Source organism: Ambystoma mexicanum, chromosome 2p (genome assembly GCF_040938575.1).
Source record: "Ambystoma mexicanum isolate Mex_15411 chromosome 2p, UKY_AmexF1_1, whole genome shotgun sequence".
Lineage (NCBI taxonomy): Eukaryota > Metazoa > Chordata > Amphibia > Caudata > Ambystomatidae > Ambystoma > Ambystoma mexicanum.
In genome coordinates, this window is record NC_090923.1 from 1,072,373,935 (window position 1) to 1,072,391,148 (window position 17,214).

Below are 17,214 nucleotides of genomic sequence, written 5' to 3' on the forward strand. Positions count from 1 at the left end.
CAAACATTGAAGCTAGTACCACCAAAACCATTAAACCTGTAACTAAGTATGGCAAGCTTGTTAATTCCGCTAGAGTGTAGATTTGTCAATTCAGGTGCCTTGCGTATAAGTTTTTTAAGGTATTCAGAGGCCTTGTCAGAGAGACACTTGTAAGCAAGGTTATGAATTTTGGGTTTGATACATTGACACACCAGCAACCAATGCAAATAACTTCGGCATTGGTTATGTGATCTCCTTCCAAAGATTGTAACCCTTTGATGTTCCAAACAGCAGACTGTTACAATAATCAATACAAGTATTAATTGGAGCCAATGCAACGGATACCAAATTGGAGGTGGTGAGAGATTTGCTGATGTAAGCCCATGAGGCCTTCCCCTGAAGAACACGTTTGTGCATGTTTGGACCAGAGTCTAAAATAACTCCTAATGTTTTAACTTAAGAGCTAGTTTGTATAATACAATTTGCAATTTTTAGGTGGCTGTATCTCTTATCAAGCTTTGTTAATCGATTAGCTGAGCCAACAAGCATAAACTCCGTTTTGTCATTATTTAAAGCAAGAGAATTCTCTACTATCCAATCCTGGATAAGTTTATAGACCCTGTTGATCTTCAGTGTCGAGATCATAATTGCAGAGATGTCAAACACTAGCTGCGTATCATCAGCGTAATTTGTGTATTTGTAGTGGGTGAAAGGCATGCACCTTGTGGGATGCCACATACCAGTGTGTCAGGCTGTGATTGAAACCCCCTAGTGGCCACCCTCACTGATCTTTGACTGAGGAAGGACAACATCCATTCTAGGGTTTACTCTAAACAATTAGTGAGACTGCCCAACCTCTCCAAAAACAGAGAATGGTCCACCAAGTCGAAAGTTGCCGAGAGGTCAAGCGGCAGTAGCAAAGCTACTTTGCCCCACTCAGCAATCTCCACCAAGTTGTCTCTGAGATGTAATATCAGTCTCCGTCCCATAGATGGAATGAAAACCTGACTGGTGTTCCCCCAGTAGATTGTTGTCAACACTAAGCTTTTGAAATTGGAGATACACCGCCTTATCAAATACCTTTAGTAAAAAGAGCATGGTCATTAAAGGGCGATAATTCCCTATGACCTCAGGATCAAGTGTAGCTTTCTTAAGAATCCGAGTAATCCAGACCTCCTTAAGGCCTTGAGGAACAACAGCTTGCAGAAGGGTAGAGTTAATATTCAACACTAGAGGGGAAAGACACTGTATGCAGTCCTTAAGAACCATGCCTGGACATATTTCACCCAGACAAGTGATGGCTTTCAGTCCAGAAATGATGTCGAGAAGAATGTCATTGGTAATGGGGCTGAAATGGAAGATGGGGGCAGGCACAGAGTCAAAACCACTTGGACAACCAGTAGTAGTTACGTCCGGTACAGAAGCAGGTGCGGAATTATTAACAAGATCCATGCGCTGAGATTTAATAGCGTCTTGGTGGGATTTAATCTTGGCGGAGAAACCATCTTGGATTCCCCAACAGCATTTGTCATTGAATTACAGAGCAGCCTAGGAGGCTGTTTTATCCAGTAATTCTTTCTTTAAGAATGAAAGAGTTTGTTCTTGTTCCATTCAGCTTCTACTATCAGAGAATTAAAATGATCCTTTTTTGCTGACAGAATGGCATTTTTGTATTCCAGAGCGGCAGCTTTGTATAGACTGAGTAGAGGGGCAAGAATTCTTTCTCCAAATCGTCTCTTGCAGCTTTTTGTTTGTCCTGGTCTCTTGCAGCTTTTTGTTTGTCCTGCAATTGAGGATATCTTTTGAGAACCATGTTTTGTTCTGAGCTTCAGTTTTTAGTGTTTTTTCTACTATTGGTGCAACTTTATGAATATCCATGGCAGTAATTTGTAAACCAATTTCTGATGCTTGTTAATCTGCTTAGAATCACATGCTGTGCATATGGTCCGACATCCAGTGGTAACCGCGGAGTATTGCATCTTGTCTTTCGGGGGACCGAAAGGGGACGTCAGCATAGGCGTGTCTGAAACACTATCCCTATCGCGACGTGTGTAGTACCCAAAATCCCTCACGCGCCGAGGTCCCTCAGATTGTTTTTTTCCGGCCAGATAACTGGTCGCCCTATAGCGGAGCTCTTCATGAGACATTGTTTTTATCTTACCGAATTGTCGGTTTAATCCCCGTTAAGTCACTTCGCCTATCAAGAACATCTTCGACGAAGACTACGGGGGAACCGTCTACGGCTGTGGATTCCGGCACCTAAGATCCAGCGTTCGGACCTCCACGTGGTCGGGCCTTCTGGCCGGCCTACACAGTAGGGAGAGTGGGCTCGGGGTTTGCCATACTGCTAGGACTTCTTTCCTCTTTTCCACTTCTTTCCTTTTTGGTCTGGTCACCCTTCCCTTCTGCTATGGAAAGGACTCCATTTAGATTCTGCCCTGTGTGAAGGGTCAGATATCCGTGGAAAGACGAGCACACTTCGTGTACGCTCGTCTCCCCCTAGAGCACTAAACCGGTGTTCGGCGTATAAACTCCTAAACCTAATCCCTTAAGGAGCGCCAGTTGAAGCGGTGGGCCGCGTACGGAATGTCACGCGTGGAGCCTCCCTCCCCTGCCGCGACACCAGCCGAGATTGACGGGGGTACATCGGATGACCAAACGTCCAGCGCGGACGATGTAGACCCTGAGGCGGACTATTCTAGAGCCACCACGCCCATCGCCGACCCTTCCAGGCTCGACTCCGGTCTTGCTACAGGGACCACACCAGGTGACAGGGGCGTACAATCGCACTGCACAAAACACACAACCCAAGCGCCCTCCTCGACGACTTCGTCGAAGAAAGGATGAAAGCGCCATCGGATTGATCTGATCCGAAGCCTTCCCCGCATCCGCAGCAGCGCATGACGACTGGGCTTAACAAATATAACAAAGGCGCTACTCCCCAAACTACACACGCCGAAGTTTCTGAACAAGAAACTTCGCCGAGTTTCAAGGTTTCCAAGGCCCGTGCAGGCCCGAACACTACGAGTAGGCCTCTACCCGAGAAGCCATCATCTGAGGCGTTGTCTCCCGAAGATTCGGTGACTATCAGTAAGAGCATCAATAGGATTGCTACAGCGGTGGGCCTAGTACCGGTTTCGCCCACAGTTATGGGCCAATCCGCCGAAAGGTTTTCCACGGTTTTGGAAGACGATCCCGAGAACTGTTACGAAGAGAGCCAGGTACCCCTCTCAAGCACCCTGAGGAGATCCTCTGAACCCCTTAGGGCAGAGGACCCGGTTCCTGCTCAGCTGGGTCCATTTGGGTCATCCAAGTGGACCACCGAGCAATTTGAGGGGTATATGGATCGGCTGGAGCAGGTGTTCAGGGCTTCTGATTAACCTCTGGCAAAAAAAGCTCGGGTAGACCCTAACCCTCAAACACAAGTTGCCCAACACCTAGATGTTCAATACTATGTGTTGGGCAACTTGGAGGTTCCGGAACCAACCAGAGCCAAGCTTCTCGCCATTGTCTCGGAGGGCAAACTTGCCAATCAAAATGTTGTAAAGAATACCCTGGACTCCGCAGAGACAGCAGGCAGGTCTCTCGCACAGTGTACTCTCCTAAAGAGACACGCGTGGCTGCGCACGTCGGGTTTCAGGCCTGAGACCCAGGCATCCATCATCAACAAACCCATAGAAGAGGCCAACCTCTTTGGGAAACCGGTAAACGATGCGTTGGAGACAGCCAAGAAGGAGCATGAGACTATTAAGTTGCTTCACCAGATTTCCCAAAAACCCTCTTCACCGAGGGGCAGCAATTCTCGGCGGTCCTTTCGAGGACAAGCCCGCGCGCTCAAAATAATTTCGGCACGGGCAACTTCAACTCAAGTCAACCCGCTGCAAGCCCCACTTACTACCCCCAGAGGGGTCAGAAGCGCAGAAAGAATAGAGGCAGAGGCTCCAATTCCAGAGGTGCGTCAACCTCGGGTCAGAAATGACCACCAAGTTCAGGTCCCCTCCCATGTCTCCCCGGTCGGGGGGCGATAAACATCTTTCCTCAAGGCATGGGAGGGGATAACTTCAGACCAGTGGGTATTAAAGACGGTCGCCCACGGTTACTGTGTGGAATTCGCCCGACCCCCACAGTTCAGACCGCGGAAACATCGACGCCTTTCACCGGAACATCTGCAGATCCTGGTCCAAGAGGTGGAGGTGCTGCTGGGAAAGGACGCCATAGAAGCCGTCCCGATTCTTCAGGTAAACGAGGGTATTTATTCAATATACTTCCTTGTACCCAAAAAGGATCTCACCATATGTCCTGGTCTAGACCTGCGCCCAGCGAACAAGTTCATAAAGCCCCAGAAGTTTTGCATGGTAACACTGCAAGAGGTGATCCCATTGCTAAAACAAGGGGACTTCATGACAACATTGGATATGAAAGATGCATACTTTCATATTTCAATGCTGCCAGTGCACAGAAAATTCCTAAGGTTCGTGATTCAGGACAAACACTCAAACACTACCAGTTCAAGGTACTCCCCTTCGGCATAGCCTCGGCGCCACGGGTGTTTACCAAGGTCCTGGCAGTGGCCGCAGCACACCTGCGCAGACTTTCAGTTCCAGTTTACCCTTACCTCGACGATTGGCTCATCACGGAGGACTCGTTCGACGTTTGTTTTTCGAACACCCAAAAGACAGTAGACCTACTGTTCAGCCTGGGATTTTCTATCAACGAAAAGAAATCCAGCTTAGTCCCCAGCCAAGTAAAACAGTTCCTGGGGGCTCTAATTCGCACGGAAGACGGTCTAGTCTTCCCTTCCAGCAAGAGGGTTCAGAACATGCTCTCTCAAGTTCCTCAGTATGTAGCCAGTCAGGAGGTGACGGTACGCAAAGCTATGCGTTTGCTAGGGATGATGGCGTCATGCATATACTTGGTCCCCCACGCGCGGCTGCGCATGCGTCCCATGCAAGAGTGGCTCAACAGCCAGTGGTGTCAGGCCAGCGGACAATGGGAAGACCTGTTAGTTGTCTCGCCAGCCCTCGTTCTCTCTCTGCAGTGGTGGTTGAGGGAGAACCTCTTGAAGGGGAAAACCTTCACCACCCCTGCAGTGGAAACCACTCTCACGACAGACGCATCTCTCACAGGGTGGGGGGCTCACCTGCTTCAACAGACAGCGCACGGAGCGTGGACCCCTCAGGTAGCGTCCAACCATATAAACCTACTGGAGCTACTAGCAGTGTTCAAAGCATTGAAAGCCTTCCAGGAGCAACTGCAAGGGAAGACAGTGCTGGTCCTAACCGACAGCACAACAGCAATGTATTATCTGAACAAGCAGGGGGGCACTCACTCTCCAGGGCTATCCAAGCTGTCCCAAAACATCTGGATATGGGCTCTCAAACACAATATGTTCCTGATATCCCAACATGTTCCAGGGGAACTCAATCGTCTGGCAGACGTACTCAGCAGTGATTTTCCTCTGCCAGAAGAATACGAATGGTGTCTGCACGAAGACATTGTATCCAACGTCTTCGCAGAATGGGGGTTTCCAAAGATCGACCTGTTTGCTACTCAGGAGAACACCCAATGCCCAGATTACGCCTCCAGGTACCCCCAGAACCGATCCAAGGGGAACGGTCTCTGGATAACTTGGTCGGGGAAATTTGTTTACGCTTCCCCCCCCCCCCCCCCCGACTCCCTTTCTGAACAAGATAGTGCACAAGATGCACCAGGAACCAGTCACCATGATTCTTGTGGCTCCCATGTGGGCCCGCCAACCCTGGTTCGCGCACCTGATGGAAATGTCCCTCTCCCCACCAGTCAAGCTGCCCTGCCCGTACAACATGTTGTCTCAGGACAGGGGGGAGACTCTGCACCCATGCCCACAAACTCTGAATTTAGCAGCCTGGCTCCTGAGGTCATAGAGTTTGGACATCTGCAACTCCCTCAAAGATGCATGGACATACTGAGGGAGGCAAGAAAGCCTAACACACGTTATTCTATGCCAGCAAATGGAAACATTTTGTCATCTGGTGCAGTTCCAAAGGCGTCAATCCCACCGATTGCTCGCCTTCACCCATTGTGTTATATCTAACCCATCTGTTAGACTAGGGTTAGTCTTCAATTCCTTAAAGGTTCACCTAGCGGCGTTGTCAGCCTACACCACGTCACAGCAAAAGGTGTTGTGGTGGAAAATACCTTTGATTAAAGCCTTTATGGAAGGGGTTAAAAGAATGTATCCCCCCCATCACTCACCCAGCCCCTAGGTGGGATCTAAATGTGGTTTTAACTAGGCTCATGGGACCCCCTTTTGAGCTTATGCATAAAACTAGTCTGAAAGACCTGACTTACAAGACAGCCTTTCTAGTAGCTATCACTTCTATCAGAAGAGTTAACGAACTACAGGCCCTCTCGGTCTTGGACCCCTTTGTTACAGTCCACAAAGATAAAGTAGTTCTGCGCACTCATCCCAGATTTGCGCCGAAATTTATTTCGAAGTTCCATGTGAACCAGTCAATCGAACTACCCACGTTCTTCCAGAGACCTACTAACATGGCCGAAAGAAGCCTTCACACACTAGATGTGCGCAGGGCAGTCATGTTCTACATGGATAGAACTAAACCACTGAGGAAAACTAAACAATTCTTTGTTTCAGTGGCAGCTGGTAGAGAAGGGGACCCTGTCTCTAAATCAGCAATATCAAGGCAGATTGTCAAATGCATCACACTATGTTACACTCTTGCAAAGAGAGAACTGCCCTTCAAGCCTAGAGCACATTCTACTCGAGGCACTGGGGCATCCATAGCATTCATTGCAAAAGTTCCCCTAGAGTCCATTTGCAAAGCGGCAACCTGGAGTTCTGTACACACCTTTACAAAACACTATTGCCTAGACACTCATTCTAGGTCTGATTCTCAGGTGGGACAAGCAGTACTAAGACATCTTTTTTCTACTGTTCCTTCTCACAACCCACCTCCAACTCCAGGTACTGCTCGCTAGTCTATGCTAAGCATGTGATTCTAAGCAGATTAACAAGCATCAGTAAAGCATTTCTGATGATTGTATCTGCTTAGATTCACATGCGCCCTCCCTGCCTCCCCGCTCGGGGTGAAGGAACATAGACTTCTTACTACTTTCTCTCTTCATGTACTCACTCACTATAGCCTTGGGCTCCCTCATCGCTGAAAAAATGCAATCGGAGGGACCTCGGCGCGTGAGGGATTTTGGGTACTACACACGTCACGATAGGGATAGTGTTTCAGACACGCCTATGCCGACGTCCCCTTTCGGTCCCCCGAAAGACAAGATACAATACTCCGCGGTTACCACTGGATGTCAGACCATATGCACAGCATGTGAATCTAAGCAGATACAATCATCAGAAATGCTTTTACGGTAAGTAATGCATGTCATGTGTCAGCGTATGTATAGCGCTGGTTTGGATAGTATTAGTAAACATATGAGTTATCAGTTGTTTAAAAGCCTCAGTGGTGACTCTCCATAGATTTCTTGATCTGATTTTTTTTTTTTGTCTGGGGTTGCTATTAACCTTTTGATAGGAAGTAACAACTCGAAGGTTATAAGACAATGGTAAAACCATGGACATAAAGAGATTTCAAGCATAGATGTTTCTAGTTTACGAGTAAGTAACCAATCGAGTATGTGTCCTGCATCGTGGGTAGGCTCGGTAATGATCTGACTAAAGCCAACAGCTTGAAGAGAAGATTGCAGAGAACTAGAAATATGCTCCTTTCTATTATTATCCCAAAGATAAGTCACCCAGTATAACAGCAGGAGAGGATGACTTAGTACAATCATTGACCAGGGCAAGAAGCTGTTCTTCAAAGGTTGGTGTAGTGATCAGAGGACGATAAAGAATTCGAAGATCGATTAAGGTATTAGGATCAGTTAGCAGCTTTATAGAGAGGTATTGACAATCGTCCAGGGTGTTAGGAGTAAGAGGGTGCATAATGAGGCAACTCTTCAGTATAATTGCCACACCTCCACCCTGTCATTATGAATAATGTTATACCCTGAAGGAGTAGCCGGCTGGGCCGCATGATTGGTGCAGCTAGAAAACCATGTTTCAGTTAGGCAGCATATGTCCAGGTTATGTTGGAGAATTAGATCAGAAATTTCAGTGGCATGTTTGACAGCTGAACATGTATTGAGAAGCGTGACCTTTAACTTGCCCCGGTTGTCATGGTTGACTGGTACGTTTGTCCATTCTGGTTACTTTTGTGTGCTATGCATCATGATAATATATTATAATATACAACATTGGTTGAATATATGATTTTTACACTGACTTGATTATCAGTTTCTAGCCATGAAGACGGACATTGCTCCGAAATGTATTGGCTTCTGTACTGCATACTGCATTCTAATGATGAAATAAATATGGACTGAGTTTATTCATTGTACTATGCAGAGAATATTTTTGAGACATCAAGGAATGCATTGATAGAGATTGAATATTATGAACGTTTAAGTACATATCAACTGTGAGCATTAGGTTGGACCAGGGGAATCCCGGATAATTTATTTTGGTATGGTCTATATCATATACCATAAAGAAAAAATACCCAATGAACCTACACTACATGTACAGAATCATGCTTCTAAAGCATAAAAGTATTCCAGAATGCCTACAATAAGTATCCTAAACTTACCTATCCTAAACATACCTAGTCTGAAGTCTTCTGACACGTTGTGTAGTTGCGGGAATCCAAAGTCCTTTTTGCTATTTTTTTTTTATGCAGGTTTCTGTCTTAACGTGCTAAGTGTACGTGAATACATGGTGGCCATTTCAGAGGAGGTCTCTGTCCTAGTTTGGCAGCCTTATTGGTGGGGGAACTGTCACCGTGGGCATTCAAACACTGAATGGATTTTGTGTCCCGCAAAATGTGCTTTTTAAAATCGGGTAAAGACATGCATGAAAGGAGTCTTCATTCTTAAACAGGCGCTCTGGTACCTACAAGTCCATGTAGGTTGCCAGAGCTTACCTAGGAGCAAAGGTGCTATTCTGACCTGATTGCTAACACAAACCCGTCTGTCTGAGTCTGCAGTGTCACCCTTGAGGAAATTATTTTTCAGAAGAATACAGCAAGAAGTTAGCAGAGCTACCAGATGAATTCAGACTCTTAAGCATAACCCAGACAAGTTTTGCCTCCGTTTTTGTACCAGCACTACCAACGGCAGTAATTGCCAAATAGTTAGACATCACCAGATGGGAACTCATCCAGATGGTCAATGACACTGAAAAGGGACTTAATGCCATCAAAGAAGATCTCTGCACGATTAGAGTGGTAACTCTGCAGAACCGGTACATTCTGGATTTCCTCACTGCCAAGGAAGGAAGTGTGTGCTCCACATTGGGGGCATCTTGTTGCATGTATATAGCTCCAAATGATGCAGACAATGGTTACCTTACCCATGCAATAAATGCCCTTCATGATTTGCGCACCACCATGGAAAAGGCACCGGCAAGTGATTGGTTAACTTCAATTTTTTCCTTGGGTACCATCTTAAATGTCCATTGTTTTTAAAATTCTGGTACTTGTGCTGGTTTTTTTACTTGTGCTTTTTTGCGGCTGCCAGTTGATGCTGTAAGACCACGTTTGGTAAATTCACACCAATGTTGCCACTTACATTGCCACATCCTAAAGATATGCCTCTCTTGAAAGATGTTAAAAACAGGCAGGAGTACTGGTGAAGCAAGGCCCAGCAAGCCACGTATGATTAGGATAGAAATGCCAATTGGACCACGCTTTTTGACAGACCATAAGATATTGAACATTATATAGAATCATTTGTGGATGTTGGAGATGGGGACTGTTCTTTCCTGCCATGTATGCCAGAAGAGTATGAAGGGGATCCAAGGAATGTGAGGAAGGTGTTGGTGCCAGTTAATCCTTTTGATAAGGTAAGATATACACATAGTGTAGTTGATAAATCATCTAGAGGAGGGGTAAGAAACCTAGGATTATTCTTCCATTTGGACCCCGAGAATCCTCTATTCGGGTAGCCAGGGCACAGCCTTTGCCTTTGGATCCATACCCTGGGGGTGGACCAGTGCGGGAGGATCACACGTGTAGGGGAGTCCGGGGTCATTCTCATGGAAATACCCTAGGCGCGACACAGTATTCCCCTCTCACCCATCATCCACAACCATACAACCCCTCTGTCTTTTTGGGGTATTTATAAACACACAACATCTCCCTGCCCCCCTTTTCTCATAGTACTAAGAAGAAGAGGCAACCTGGACGGGTAAGGATTACCAATGAAAAACCCACTAAGACACAGAAGACAAACTACAACACTCTGACAGCAGGATGTACCCTTAATGAAGTCGGGCAACCGTAATCGCACACCTCTGCCCATTAACCTCACACAGGTGTATAAAGGGAGGCTGCTGAGAGATAAAGGTTAGATGCAGTTGGGAGAGCAAGAGGGAGGCTGCAAGGCTGAGACCGGCAGAGGATCCGTCTTCAAATCCCAAACACCAAAAGCAAGCTGAGAAACCAAGAGGCTGGGAGCTCTCAGGTGAATCCAGAGGAGGACAGCGTGCGGCGACGCTGGCCCAGTGAGAAGGAAAGGCAGCAGCGTGTCACAGGAGCTGTGCCTCCTACGTGTTGTATTCAGGCAGCCAGTACCTTGCTGTTGAGGTCCGGGCAATTGCTTGTTCCCTTGGGAACAGTGCCGACACCAAGGATGTAGAGGGGCAGGTGGTGAGACCCTGACCTCATCCCCACGCTAAAGGATGGTGCCGCTGACCTCACAACGTTGCCCGTGAGTCTGATTAAAAGAGAGAGTGAGAGAGACTCGGGCGAGCAGGTGAGAAGCGGAGCATATGAGGGACGGCACCAAGTAAAGCGGGCAAGTGGCCCAAACCCAAAAAGGAAGGTGAAAGTTGATGAAAAGTGCATTCTGGGACATAAAGTCCAAAGACTTTAAAACTTTTTAAATGAAGTTGGTCCGAGCCCGGCAGAGGGCGATCAGCTGAGAGCTTTTTGTGAAAGCAAGTTTGAGTTGAATTGAAATTGGACTGAGCCCGGCGGAGGGAGACTAATTGAACATTGTGTTAAGAGGATCTGAGCCCGGCTGAGGGGGATCCGGGGTGAACCGTGAGTCACCTGATAAAGTGATACTTGAAAGATAATAAGAGACAAAGTAACAGAATGACCCTGTGTGAGTGAACATGTTATTGGAAGTCTCTGTAAAATAAAAGCAAAGTCCCTAAAGTGAAGTGATGTGAACACTGAAAAGCAAACAAAACTAAAAGCCAAAACAGGGAAATCACGAAGTAGAGGAAAAGTGAATAGAATCCCCAAGAAGGCTTGTTTGAAACAGAACTGAATGTAAAGCAAAGAGGAATTGATCTTAAGGAATACAAGTAACAGAATGCAGCAGTGTCAGAGTGGTCATGTATGGGATTAAAGCAAAGTGAATCTGGAAGTAAGAAGGTTGGGGTAGGGTATCCTGTTTCAATTGTACAAGCTTGAAAGAGAAGCAAACTTTAAATATTATTTTGCACTCCATGGTATTCTATGAATAAGAGACTTTCAAAGGGAAAGAAACCTTGTCGCAGAAGGCCCCGTTGTGTGTTCTGAACTGTATATGCTAGAGAAGCCAGAGACTGTGCTAAGCTTGAGTGTACCGCCTTGCCCCGTGCTGAAAACGTGGGGAAGGGAGGCCAACGGCCTGAACTTCCTAACATATATCATTTTGTGAACTTTTTTTTTTTAACACTGTTTCCCACACTATTTGTAGTCAGAGGTAAGGATTGGGAATAGGTTTATTAGTATAGGCCCTTTTATTTTGACAAGACACAACTAGGACTGCGTTGTTATTATTTTTTGATGGTGGTGGCTTGCTCCAATCTGTAGATTTAGGATTAGATAGCCGTTTTTCCAACCCTTTTTGAAGTTTAATAAACACCCTTGAACTGTGGTCACTTGTGTCCGTCTTGCTGTTGATACCATTCCTATCTTACAGGGGAATGTAGAAATGGGCTTGCACTATCAACACAGTAAGGGTAGCAAAAAGTAAACGGTCTGACAATTTTACCCACATGAAGAGCTCTGACCAGATGATTGTTAGGCCGTAGTGGTAACCCATTGACATCACTGAGAATACCACTCCATCACATTAGACCTACCTGCTAACACTAAGATAACAATGGACCATGGCCAGTCAGGTCACAAGTAGTTACACTAAAGTGTAACTTTTGACATTCACAATATTAGGTTTTGTCCTGAACGGTCTGCCGTTTGCTAAAATCAAACTGCAGTCCTGTTTCCCTTCAGAGAAGGCCTCAAGGGCAGAGGGGCATAAAATGTGCTAGCAATTGTTTCAATAATCGGGCCCAGACTGTTCCTTTCATGAAGCTGTTCACAGGACAGTTGAGCCTCCTACAATGTAATAGTTTCTGTGCCTGGCGCAGCGCAGTAGATTCAGGTGTTATTGAAGGACATTTCTCAAGTATGAATTAAGACCTTGTGTAGAGATGGTGCTGGGGCACTGGGCCAGGCTGGAGCTCTGCTGCCTCCAGGACTGCAGGCCACAGGGAAGAATAGCTTGCAGACACATTTGTATGAAGAATTAGTTATGGGGGCGGAGGGGGCTCATCACACCTCTCTTGAGATCACCTGCTTCCCAAGGAATATGGTACCTTGGCAAGGAGACCTTGTACCAAAGATGGCAACATGTTGCCATAAAATAGCTGCAAGAATTATTTTGCATTCTAAGATACTGCAAGGCCTGGGAATGAGGGGTTTGTAACCTGATGGGTCCCATGGGAGAGAGACTCATAGTTTCAAGTTTGTTGCTATAGGGGCGTCAGGCTCACGTTTTCGGCTGACTATGCAATTAGGGCATCTACAGGGGGGTGCACTCACTGCGTTATCAGGTTCTCACTCCAATGAAACGTTTTTGCATATGTTGTGTTTAGGTACTCATATAGGTGAAAGTCAATGAGACTGTAGAGATTATAATACACCTGATATTTTGTATAACATGCTAATGTTGTGGTTTTTGTCTTCAAATACTGTAAACTAATGTGGACATGTTGAGAGTTCCTTAGTCTTGCTGTGTTACAAGGCTGACCTCCCGGTCGTCTTTGTTTTTACTTTGCGTTAAAATAGTTTTTTCTTGTAACTTGTGCGTTACTTGTTTTGTCCAAAAATCAGTAAGGGTCCACAAAGGTCATTTGTTTCTTATTAATATCTTGCTACTCAGCTCAACAAAAACTCTGACCGTTTAAAAAAACAAAAAACTTGTATTCGTTATACAGCCTCCGGATTGTTTCCGTGCAGCCCGTTTGCGCAACATGACTTTTGAAAAAGGGGTTCGATAAAATAAAGCTAGTTAACCGTATTAGCTCTACCTTGGAACATGTAAATTAGCGTTACCGATGGTATATTTGCCTGCAGTGAATGGGAGTAAAGGCTTCTTGCAAGATAATGATCTGCTTCTACTCTTTACTTCCTTCTTCCAGTCTTTTGAATGCATACAAGGAATGCCGCACTGTAGAGGAACAGGAGAAGCTCTTGTCCAATATCAAGTGTGGGAAACTGCAGAGGTGCGTGATTTCACTTTGTATTGTAAGGGTAAGAGGGGGGGCTATGTAACATAATCTTCTCAGAAAATCTGTTATCTTCAATTGGGAGAATTGCCCTGTTGCACGTAATGTCACAGTTAACATGTGAGATCTGAAGGTTGTGTGAGGAAAAGGCACAGAATAGCAAGGTTCTATAACGGAAGTCCGTGGGAAGTCTGTAACACTGTTATAGGACTGCTGAAAATCGGAGTATATAGATTATTCAAAGCGCTTGCAATGAATGAAAGGGATGGGATCTGCTGCACGGAGGAGAGAAAAGGTAGGGAGCGGACAGAGGCTGGAAGCAAAGGAGGAGGTGACCGATTGGCACAATCATGTGCTAATGGCGTTATTGACTATGTAGGTAGTTTATGCTAATCATTCCTTTACCCATCTAAGGCCTATTGCTTACAGTCCTGGGTTGCTCTGAAGAAAATGGCATTTATGCTAGTAAGACATGTACCATTTATGCTATTTATATAATGCTTTTAAAATAAAATGTGCATACTATGTTAATCGATATGTATAAAAAACAGATGAGATTCCGTAATTGTAAATGTATAGTGTTGTTAGATTTATGAATGTGAGTGGGTAGACATTGATATTTAAGTCAAAAGGATACATTGGCACCAAAAAAGCACAAAGAGCTGTAAGTAACAGACTAAGGAAGAGAATGACAGTGGAAGGCTGGTAATGTCTGTAGATTCATAGTGAGCCCTTATCTGGAGTGGCAAGCATTTCCATTGATGGGTGAGGGAACTAGCTGAGATTCGTGTATATGCAAAAACAAACATAGGGTTACATAATAGGGAAGGGTAAAGATTAGTTTCAGACCTGGGTGGTCTGGCAACCGAATAGGAGAAAATATCTGGCGTGTTCCTTCAGCTTCCCTGTTAAAGCTGCTCAGTCCTGGAATGCACTACCACTAAACCTGAGAACTGACCAGACCTATTCTAGATTTGGGTGCAATATCCTCACCTGGTTACGTTCCAATGATGTACACTAACCACCCTACCTATGTCACCATGTACCATGTCACTATATACCTTCCTGTGCACTTGACTGTATCTGTTGTTTTGACCTGATGCCTCCCTGTAACTAAGCTGCAAGTATTCTTGTACCCTTGTTGCGCCCAGTTACCCAAGGGTTCGGTGCGCCTTACAAATCAATAAACAAACAAACATGTGTAGAGGCATAAGAACGTGGCCAAGTGTGTAAGCTTTAACAGATTGAGTATTTTGCTGTGAATATACAGTCCACGTAAGAGGGATGTGGCTAAAGGTATGGAGGGCAGGAATAGCAACAATGAAACCTGACTGGCTCCTAGTGTTATGGTGTTGGATTGCAACAACATTTTTTACGTTCATTTTATTTTGTTTTCAAAACATTTTCTTACGTTTTCCGTCTTTTGCTTAATGGAATATTTGGCTGTTTCAGGTTTTAGACCTGTTCTAAAAGAAATGACAGACAATGCACTAATGAAAAGTTCTCCTATTGTTTGACTCGCAGTGACATAACTGGGTGCTAGCATTGTGACACGTGGAGGCCATAATCTGAAAGAGTTGCAGATAATGGTATTAGCTGGAAACAGTGTCCAAAACCTGAATTTCATATTACAGACATGCCAAATCCCAGCTTTATTTTATTATTGGTGAGGGTCCCCTTCTCCGTGGGCGGGGAGATCCCCAGGTCTGATCCTCACTCAAACCCCACCTTTAATCTGTGTACCACTGTTTGTGCCAACATCAGATATTTCTTTGAATGTAAATTATGGTCATTTAGACAGGATAATGTGCATGCAGGATTCTGCTTGTTAGAGAATCCTTTTGGGTGGTGTTGCGACGTAGATTAGAGCTACATTCCCATCCAGGAGACCAAGTTTCTTCTGAGTTAGTTTGCTCACGCTATTCCCTACTGCTGATACATCTAATGGCTGACTCTTTTCTAAGGACAGACAGCTGGTGAAAGACCATGGCCTTGCCAGTACTTTGTTGATTCTATTGAAAAGCAAGTGCAAAACCTCCATGCTCATTTTCAATCCTACACCATTCGTGCCATCAACCTGCAGTGATTGCATTTTTTAAAGCCCTGCTCAAACACCTTGCTGACTTAACCACTCTCCCTTCATTCTTTTACCCAAACCTCTCAGCATCGATATGGACTTCTTTTTACCTTTGCCAGATACTCTGGCGTTTGTCATATTCTCAACTTTTTTAAAACCAGAAGGCATTCCCATATTCCAGCTACTTCCCAATATATTTTGCAGTGCAGTACTGGTTCATGAATGGTAACGAGCAGGCTCCTTCCCCACTCTGCTCCCTGCTAGCTTTTTTTTTTTATCAGCAAATTCCTTTCTCTTCTGCCACAGTAACCGAGTATGTGCTGGGACATTTAGCGTTTTCTTTAAAAAAAAAAAAGATGATGAAAGTAAGTCTTTGATTATCTCTCTCTTCTGGTTTCAATGGATTGCATTCTCTTACAGATTCCTCATCTTGTTCAATATTGATCCCATATCAGCTGCTCAGCGAATGTTGCAACGGGGAATGTAGTCTCAAAAACTCACTCTTATTAGACACCACCCCTTTCGACATAGATCACTGTATTAAAGGAATACACTATGCCCTCTTACGGCCTCCCTTGGCCCTCCTCCTACCCCCACCTGCGAGTTTAAGAACCTTGGGGTCATCTTTGACTCCACACATCTCTGAGATCTCTAAAAAGTCCAACTTCCTACTGCACCTCCTCAGAGGTACTCTGCCTTTCCTCTCCTTCCCCCCCAGAAGCTCATGGTCTCCCAAGATCTGGTTCTCTCTAGGTTGGACTATTGTAACAGCCTCTTTCTAAATCTAGCTGCCTCTACTCTCCCCTCTCTGCAACTAATCCAGAACAGGACTGCAAGACTTGTCCTTGGCCTCAAGCCCTGGGATCGTATCTCTCCAGCTCTGAAATCCCTCCATTTGCTCCCAGTGGATGCAAGGATTAAATTCAAAACCCTCTGCATTGTCCACAAGGCTTTCTGGGGCCTGGGTCCAAAATACCTTCAGCTATCCCTCCGCAAATACCTCCCCTCTCTAGCTTTTCGCCCCTCTACCTCTAGCTCCCTCAGGGTCAGTTTTTCAAAGAAACGAGCTGGGGATAGATTTCAGTCTAATGACAGCCTCCCTGCCATTCTAAAACTTGAGGAGAACCATCTCCGTTTCCGGAAGCACCTCAAGACCTTCCTCTTTTCTTCTGCCTCCGCTTCCTATCTCCCCGGCTGATCTGTTCTCTCTTGGCACCGTGCACCTGGCCACCCTCTGTCCTCCTGGCCTAGGTACCTGCTCATCCTGTCACCCTCCTGCACTGCCTCCGGGCCCCCCCCCTTGCACTGGGGTCTGTATCTGTACCCGTGCAGCCCCCCCCTTTTTTCTTCCTGCACTTATCAGACCTACCCTGTCTGCTGCCTTAAAACCTAGCACTTGCCCATTGTGGGTGAACTACCACTGTCTGTTGCTTTTTATTTATTTATTTTGATTATTTATCTGTTTCTCCGTTGCTTCGCACTTTCCACTTCTCGCCCCTTCCATGCACTTTTCACCTCCCCCTCACCCATGCACTTGCACGTTCTCAATGTCACTGGGCCTAGTAAGATCGTTGTTTTGTTCTCCCCTGTTCCC

General features: G+C 45.7%; 1 protein-coding gene across 5 annotated transcripts in view; it reads left to right on the forward strand.

The window, feature by feature from the left end:
• MUS81 (MUS81 structure-specific endonuclease subunit) overlaps window positions 1–17,214 on the forward strand; it is a 1,262,762-nt gene that overhangs the window by 1,212,381 nt on the left and 33,167 nt on the right. For all 5 annotated transcript variants that reach the window (XM_069645007.1, XM_069645006.1, XM_069645008.1 and 2 more), the window contains one exon: window positions 13,457–13,540. In XM_069645007.1, coding sequence (XP_069501108.1) covers window positions 13,457–13,540 — 84 coding nt within the window. The remainder of the gene's footprint in view (window positions 1–13,456; window positions 13,541–17,214) is intronic.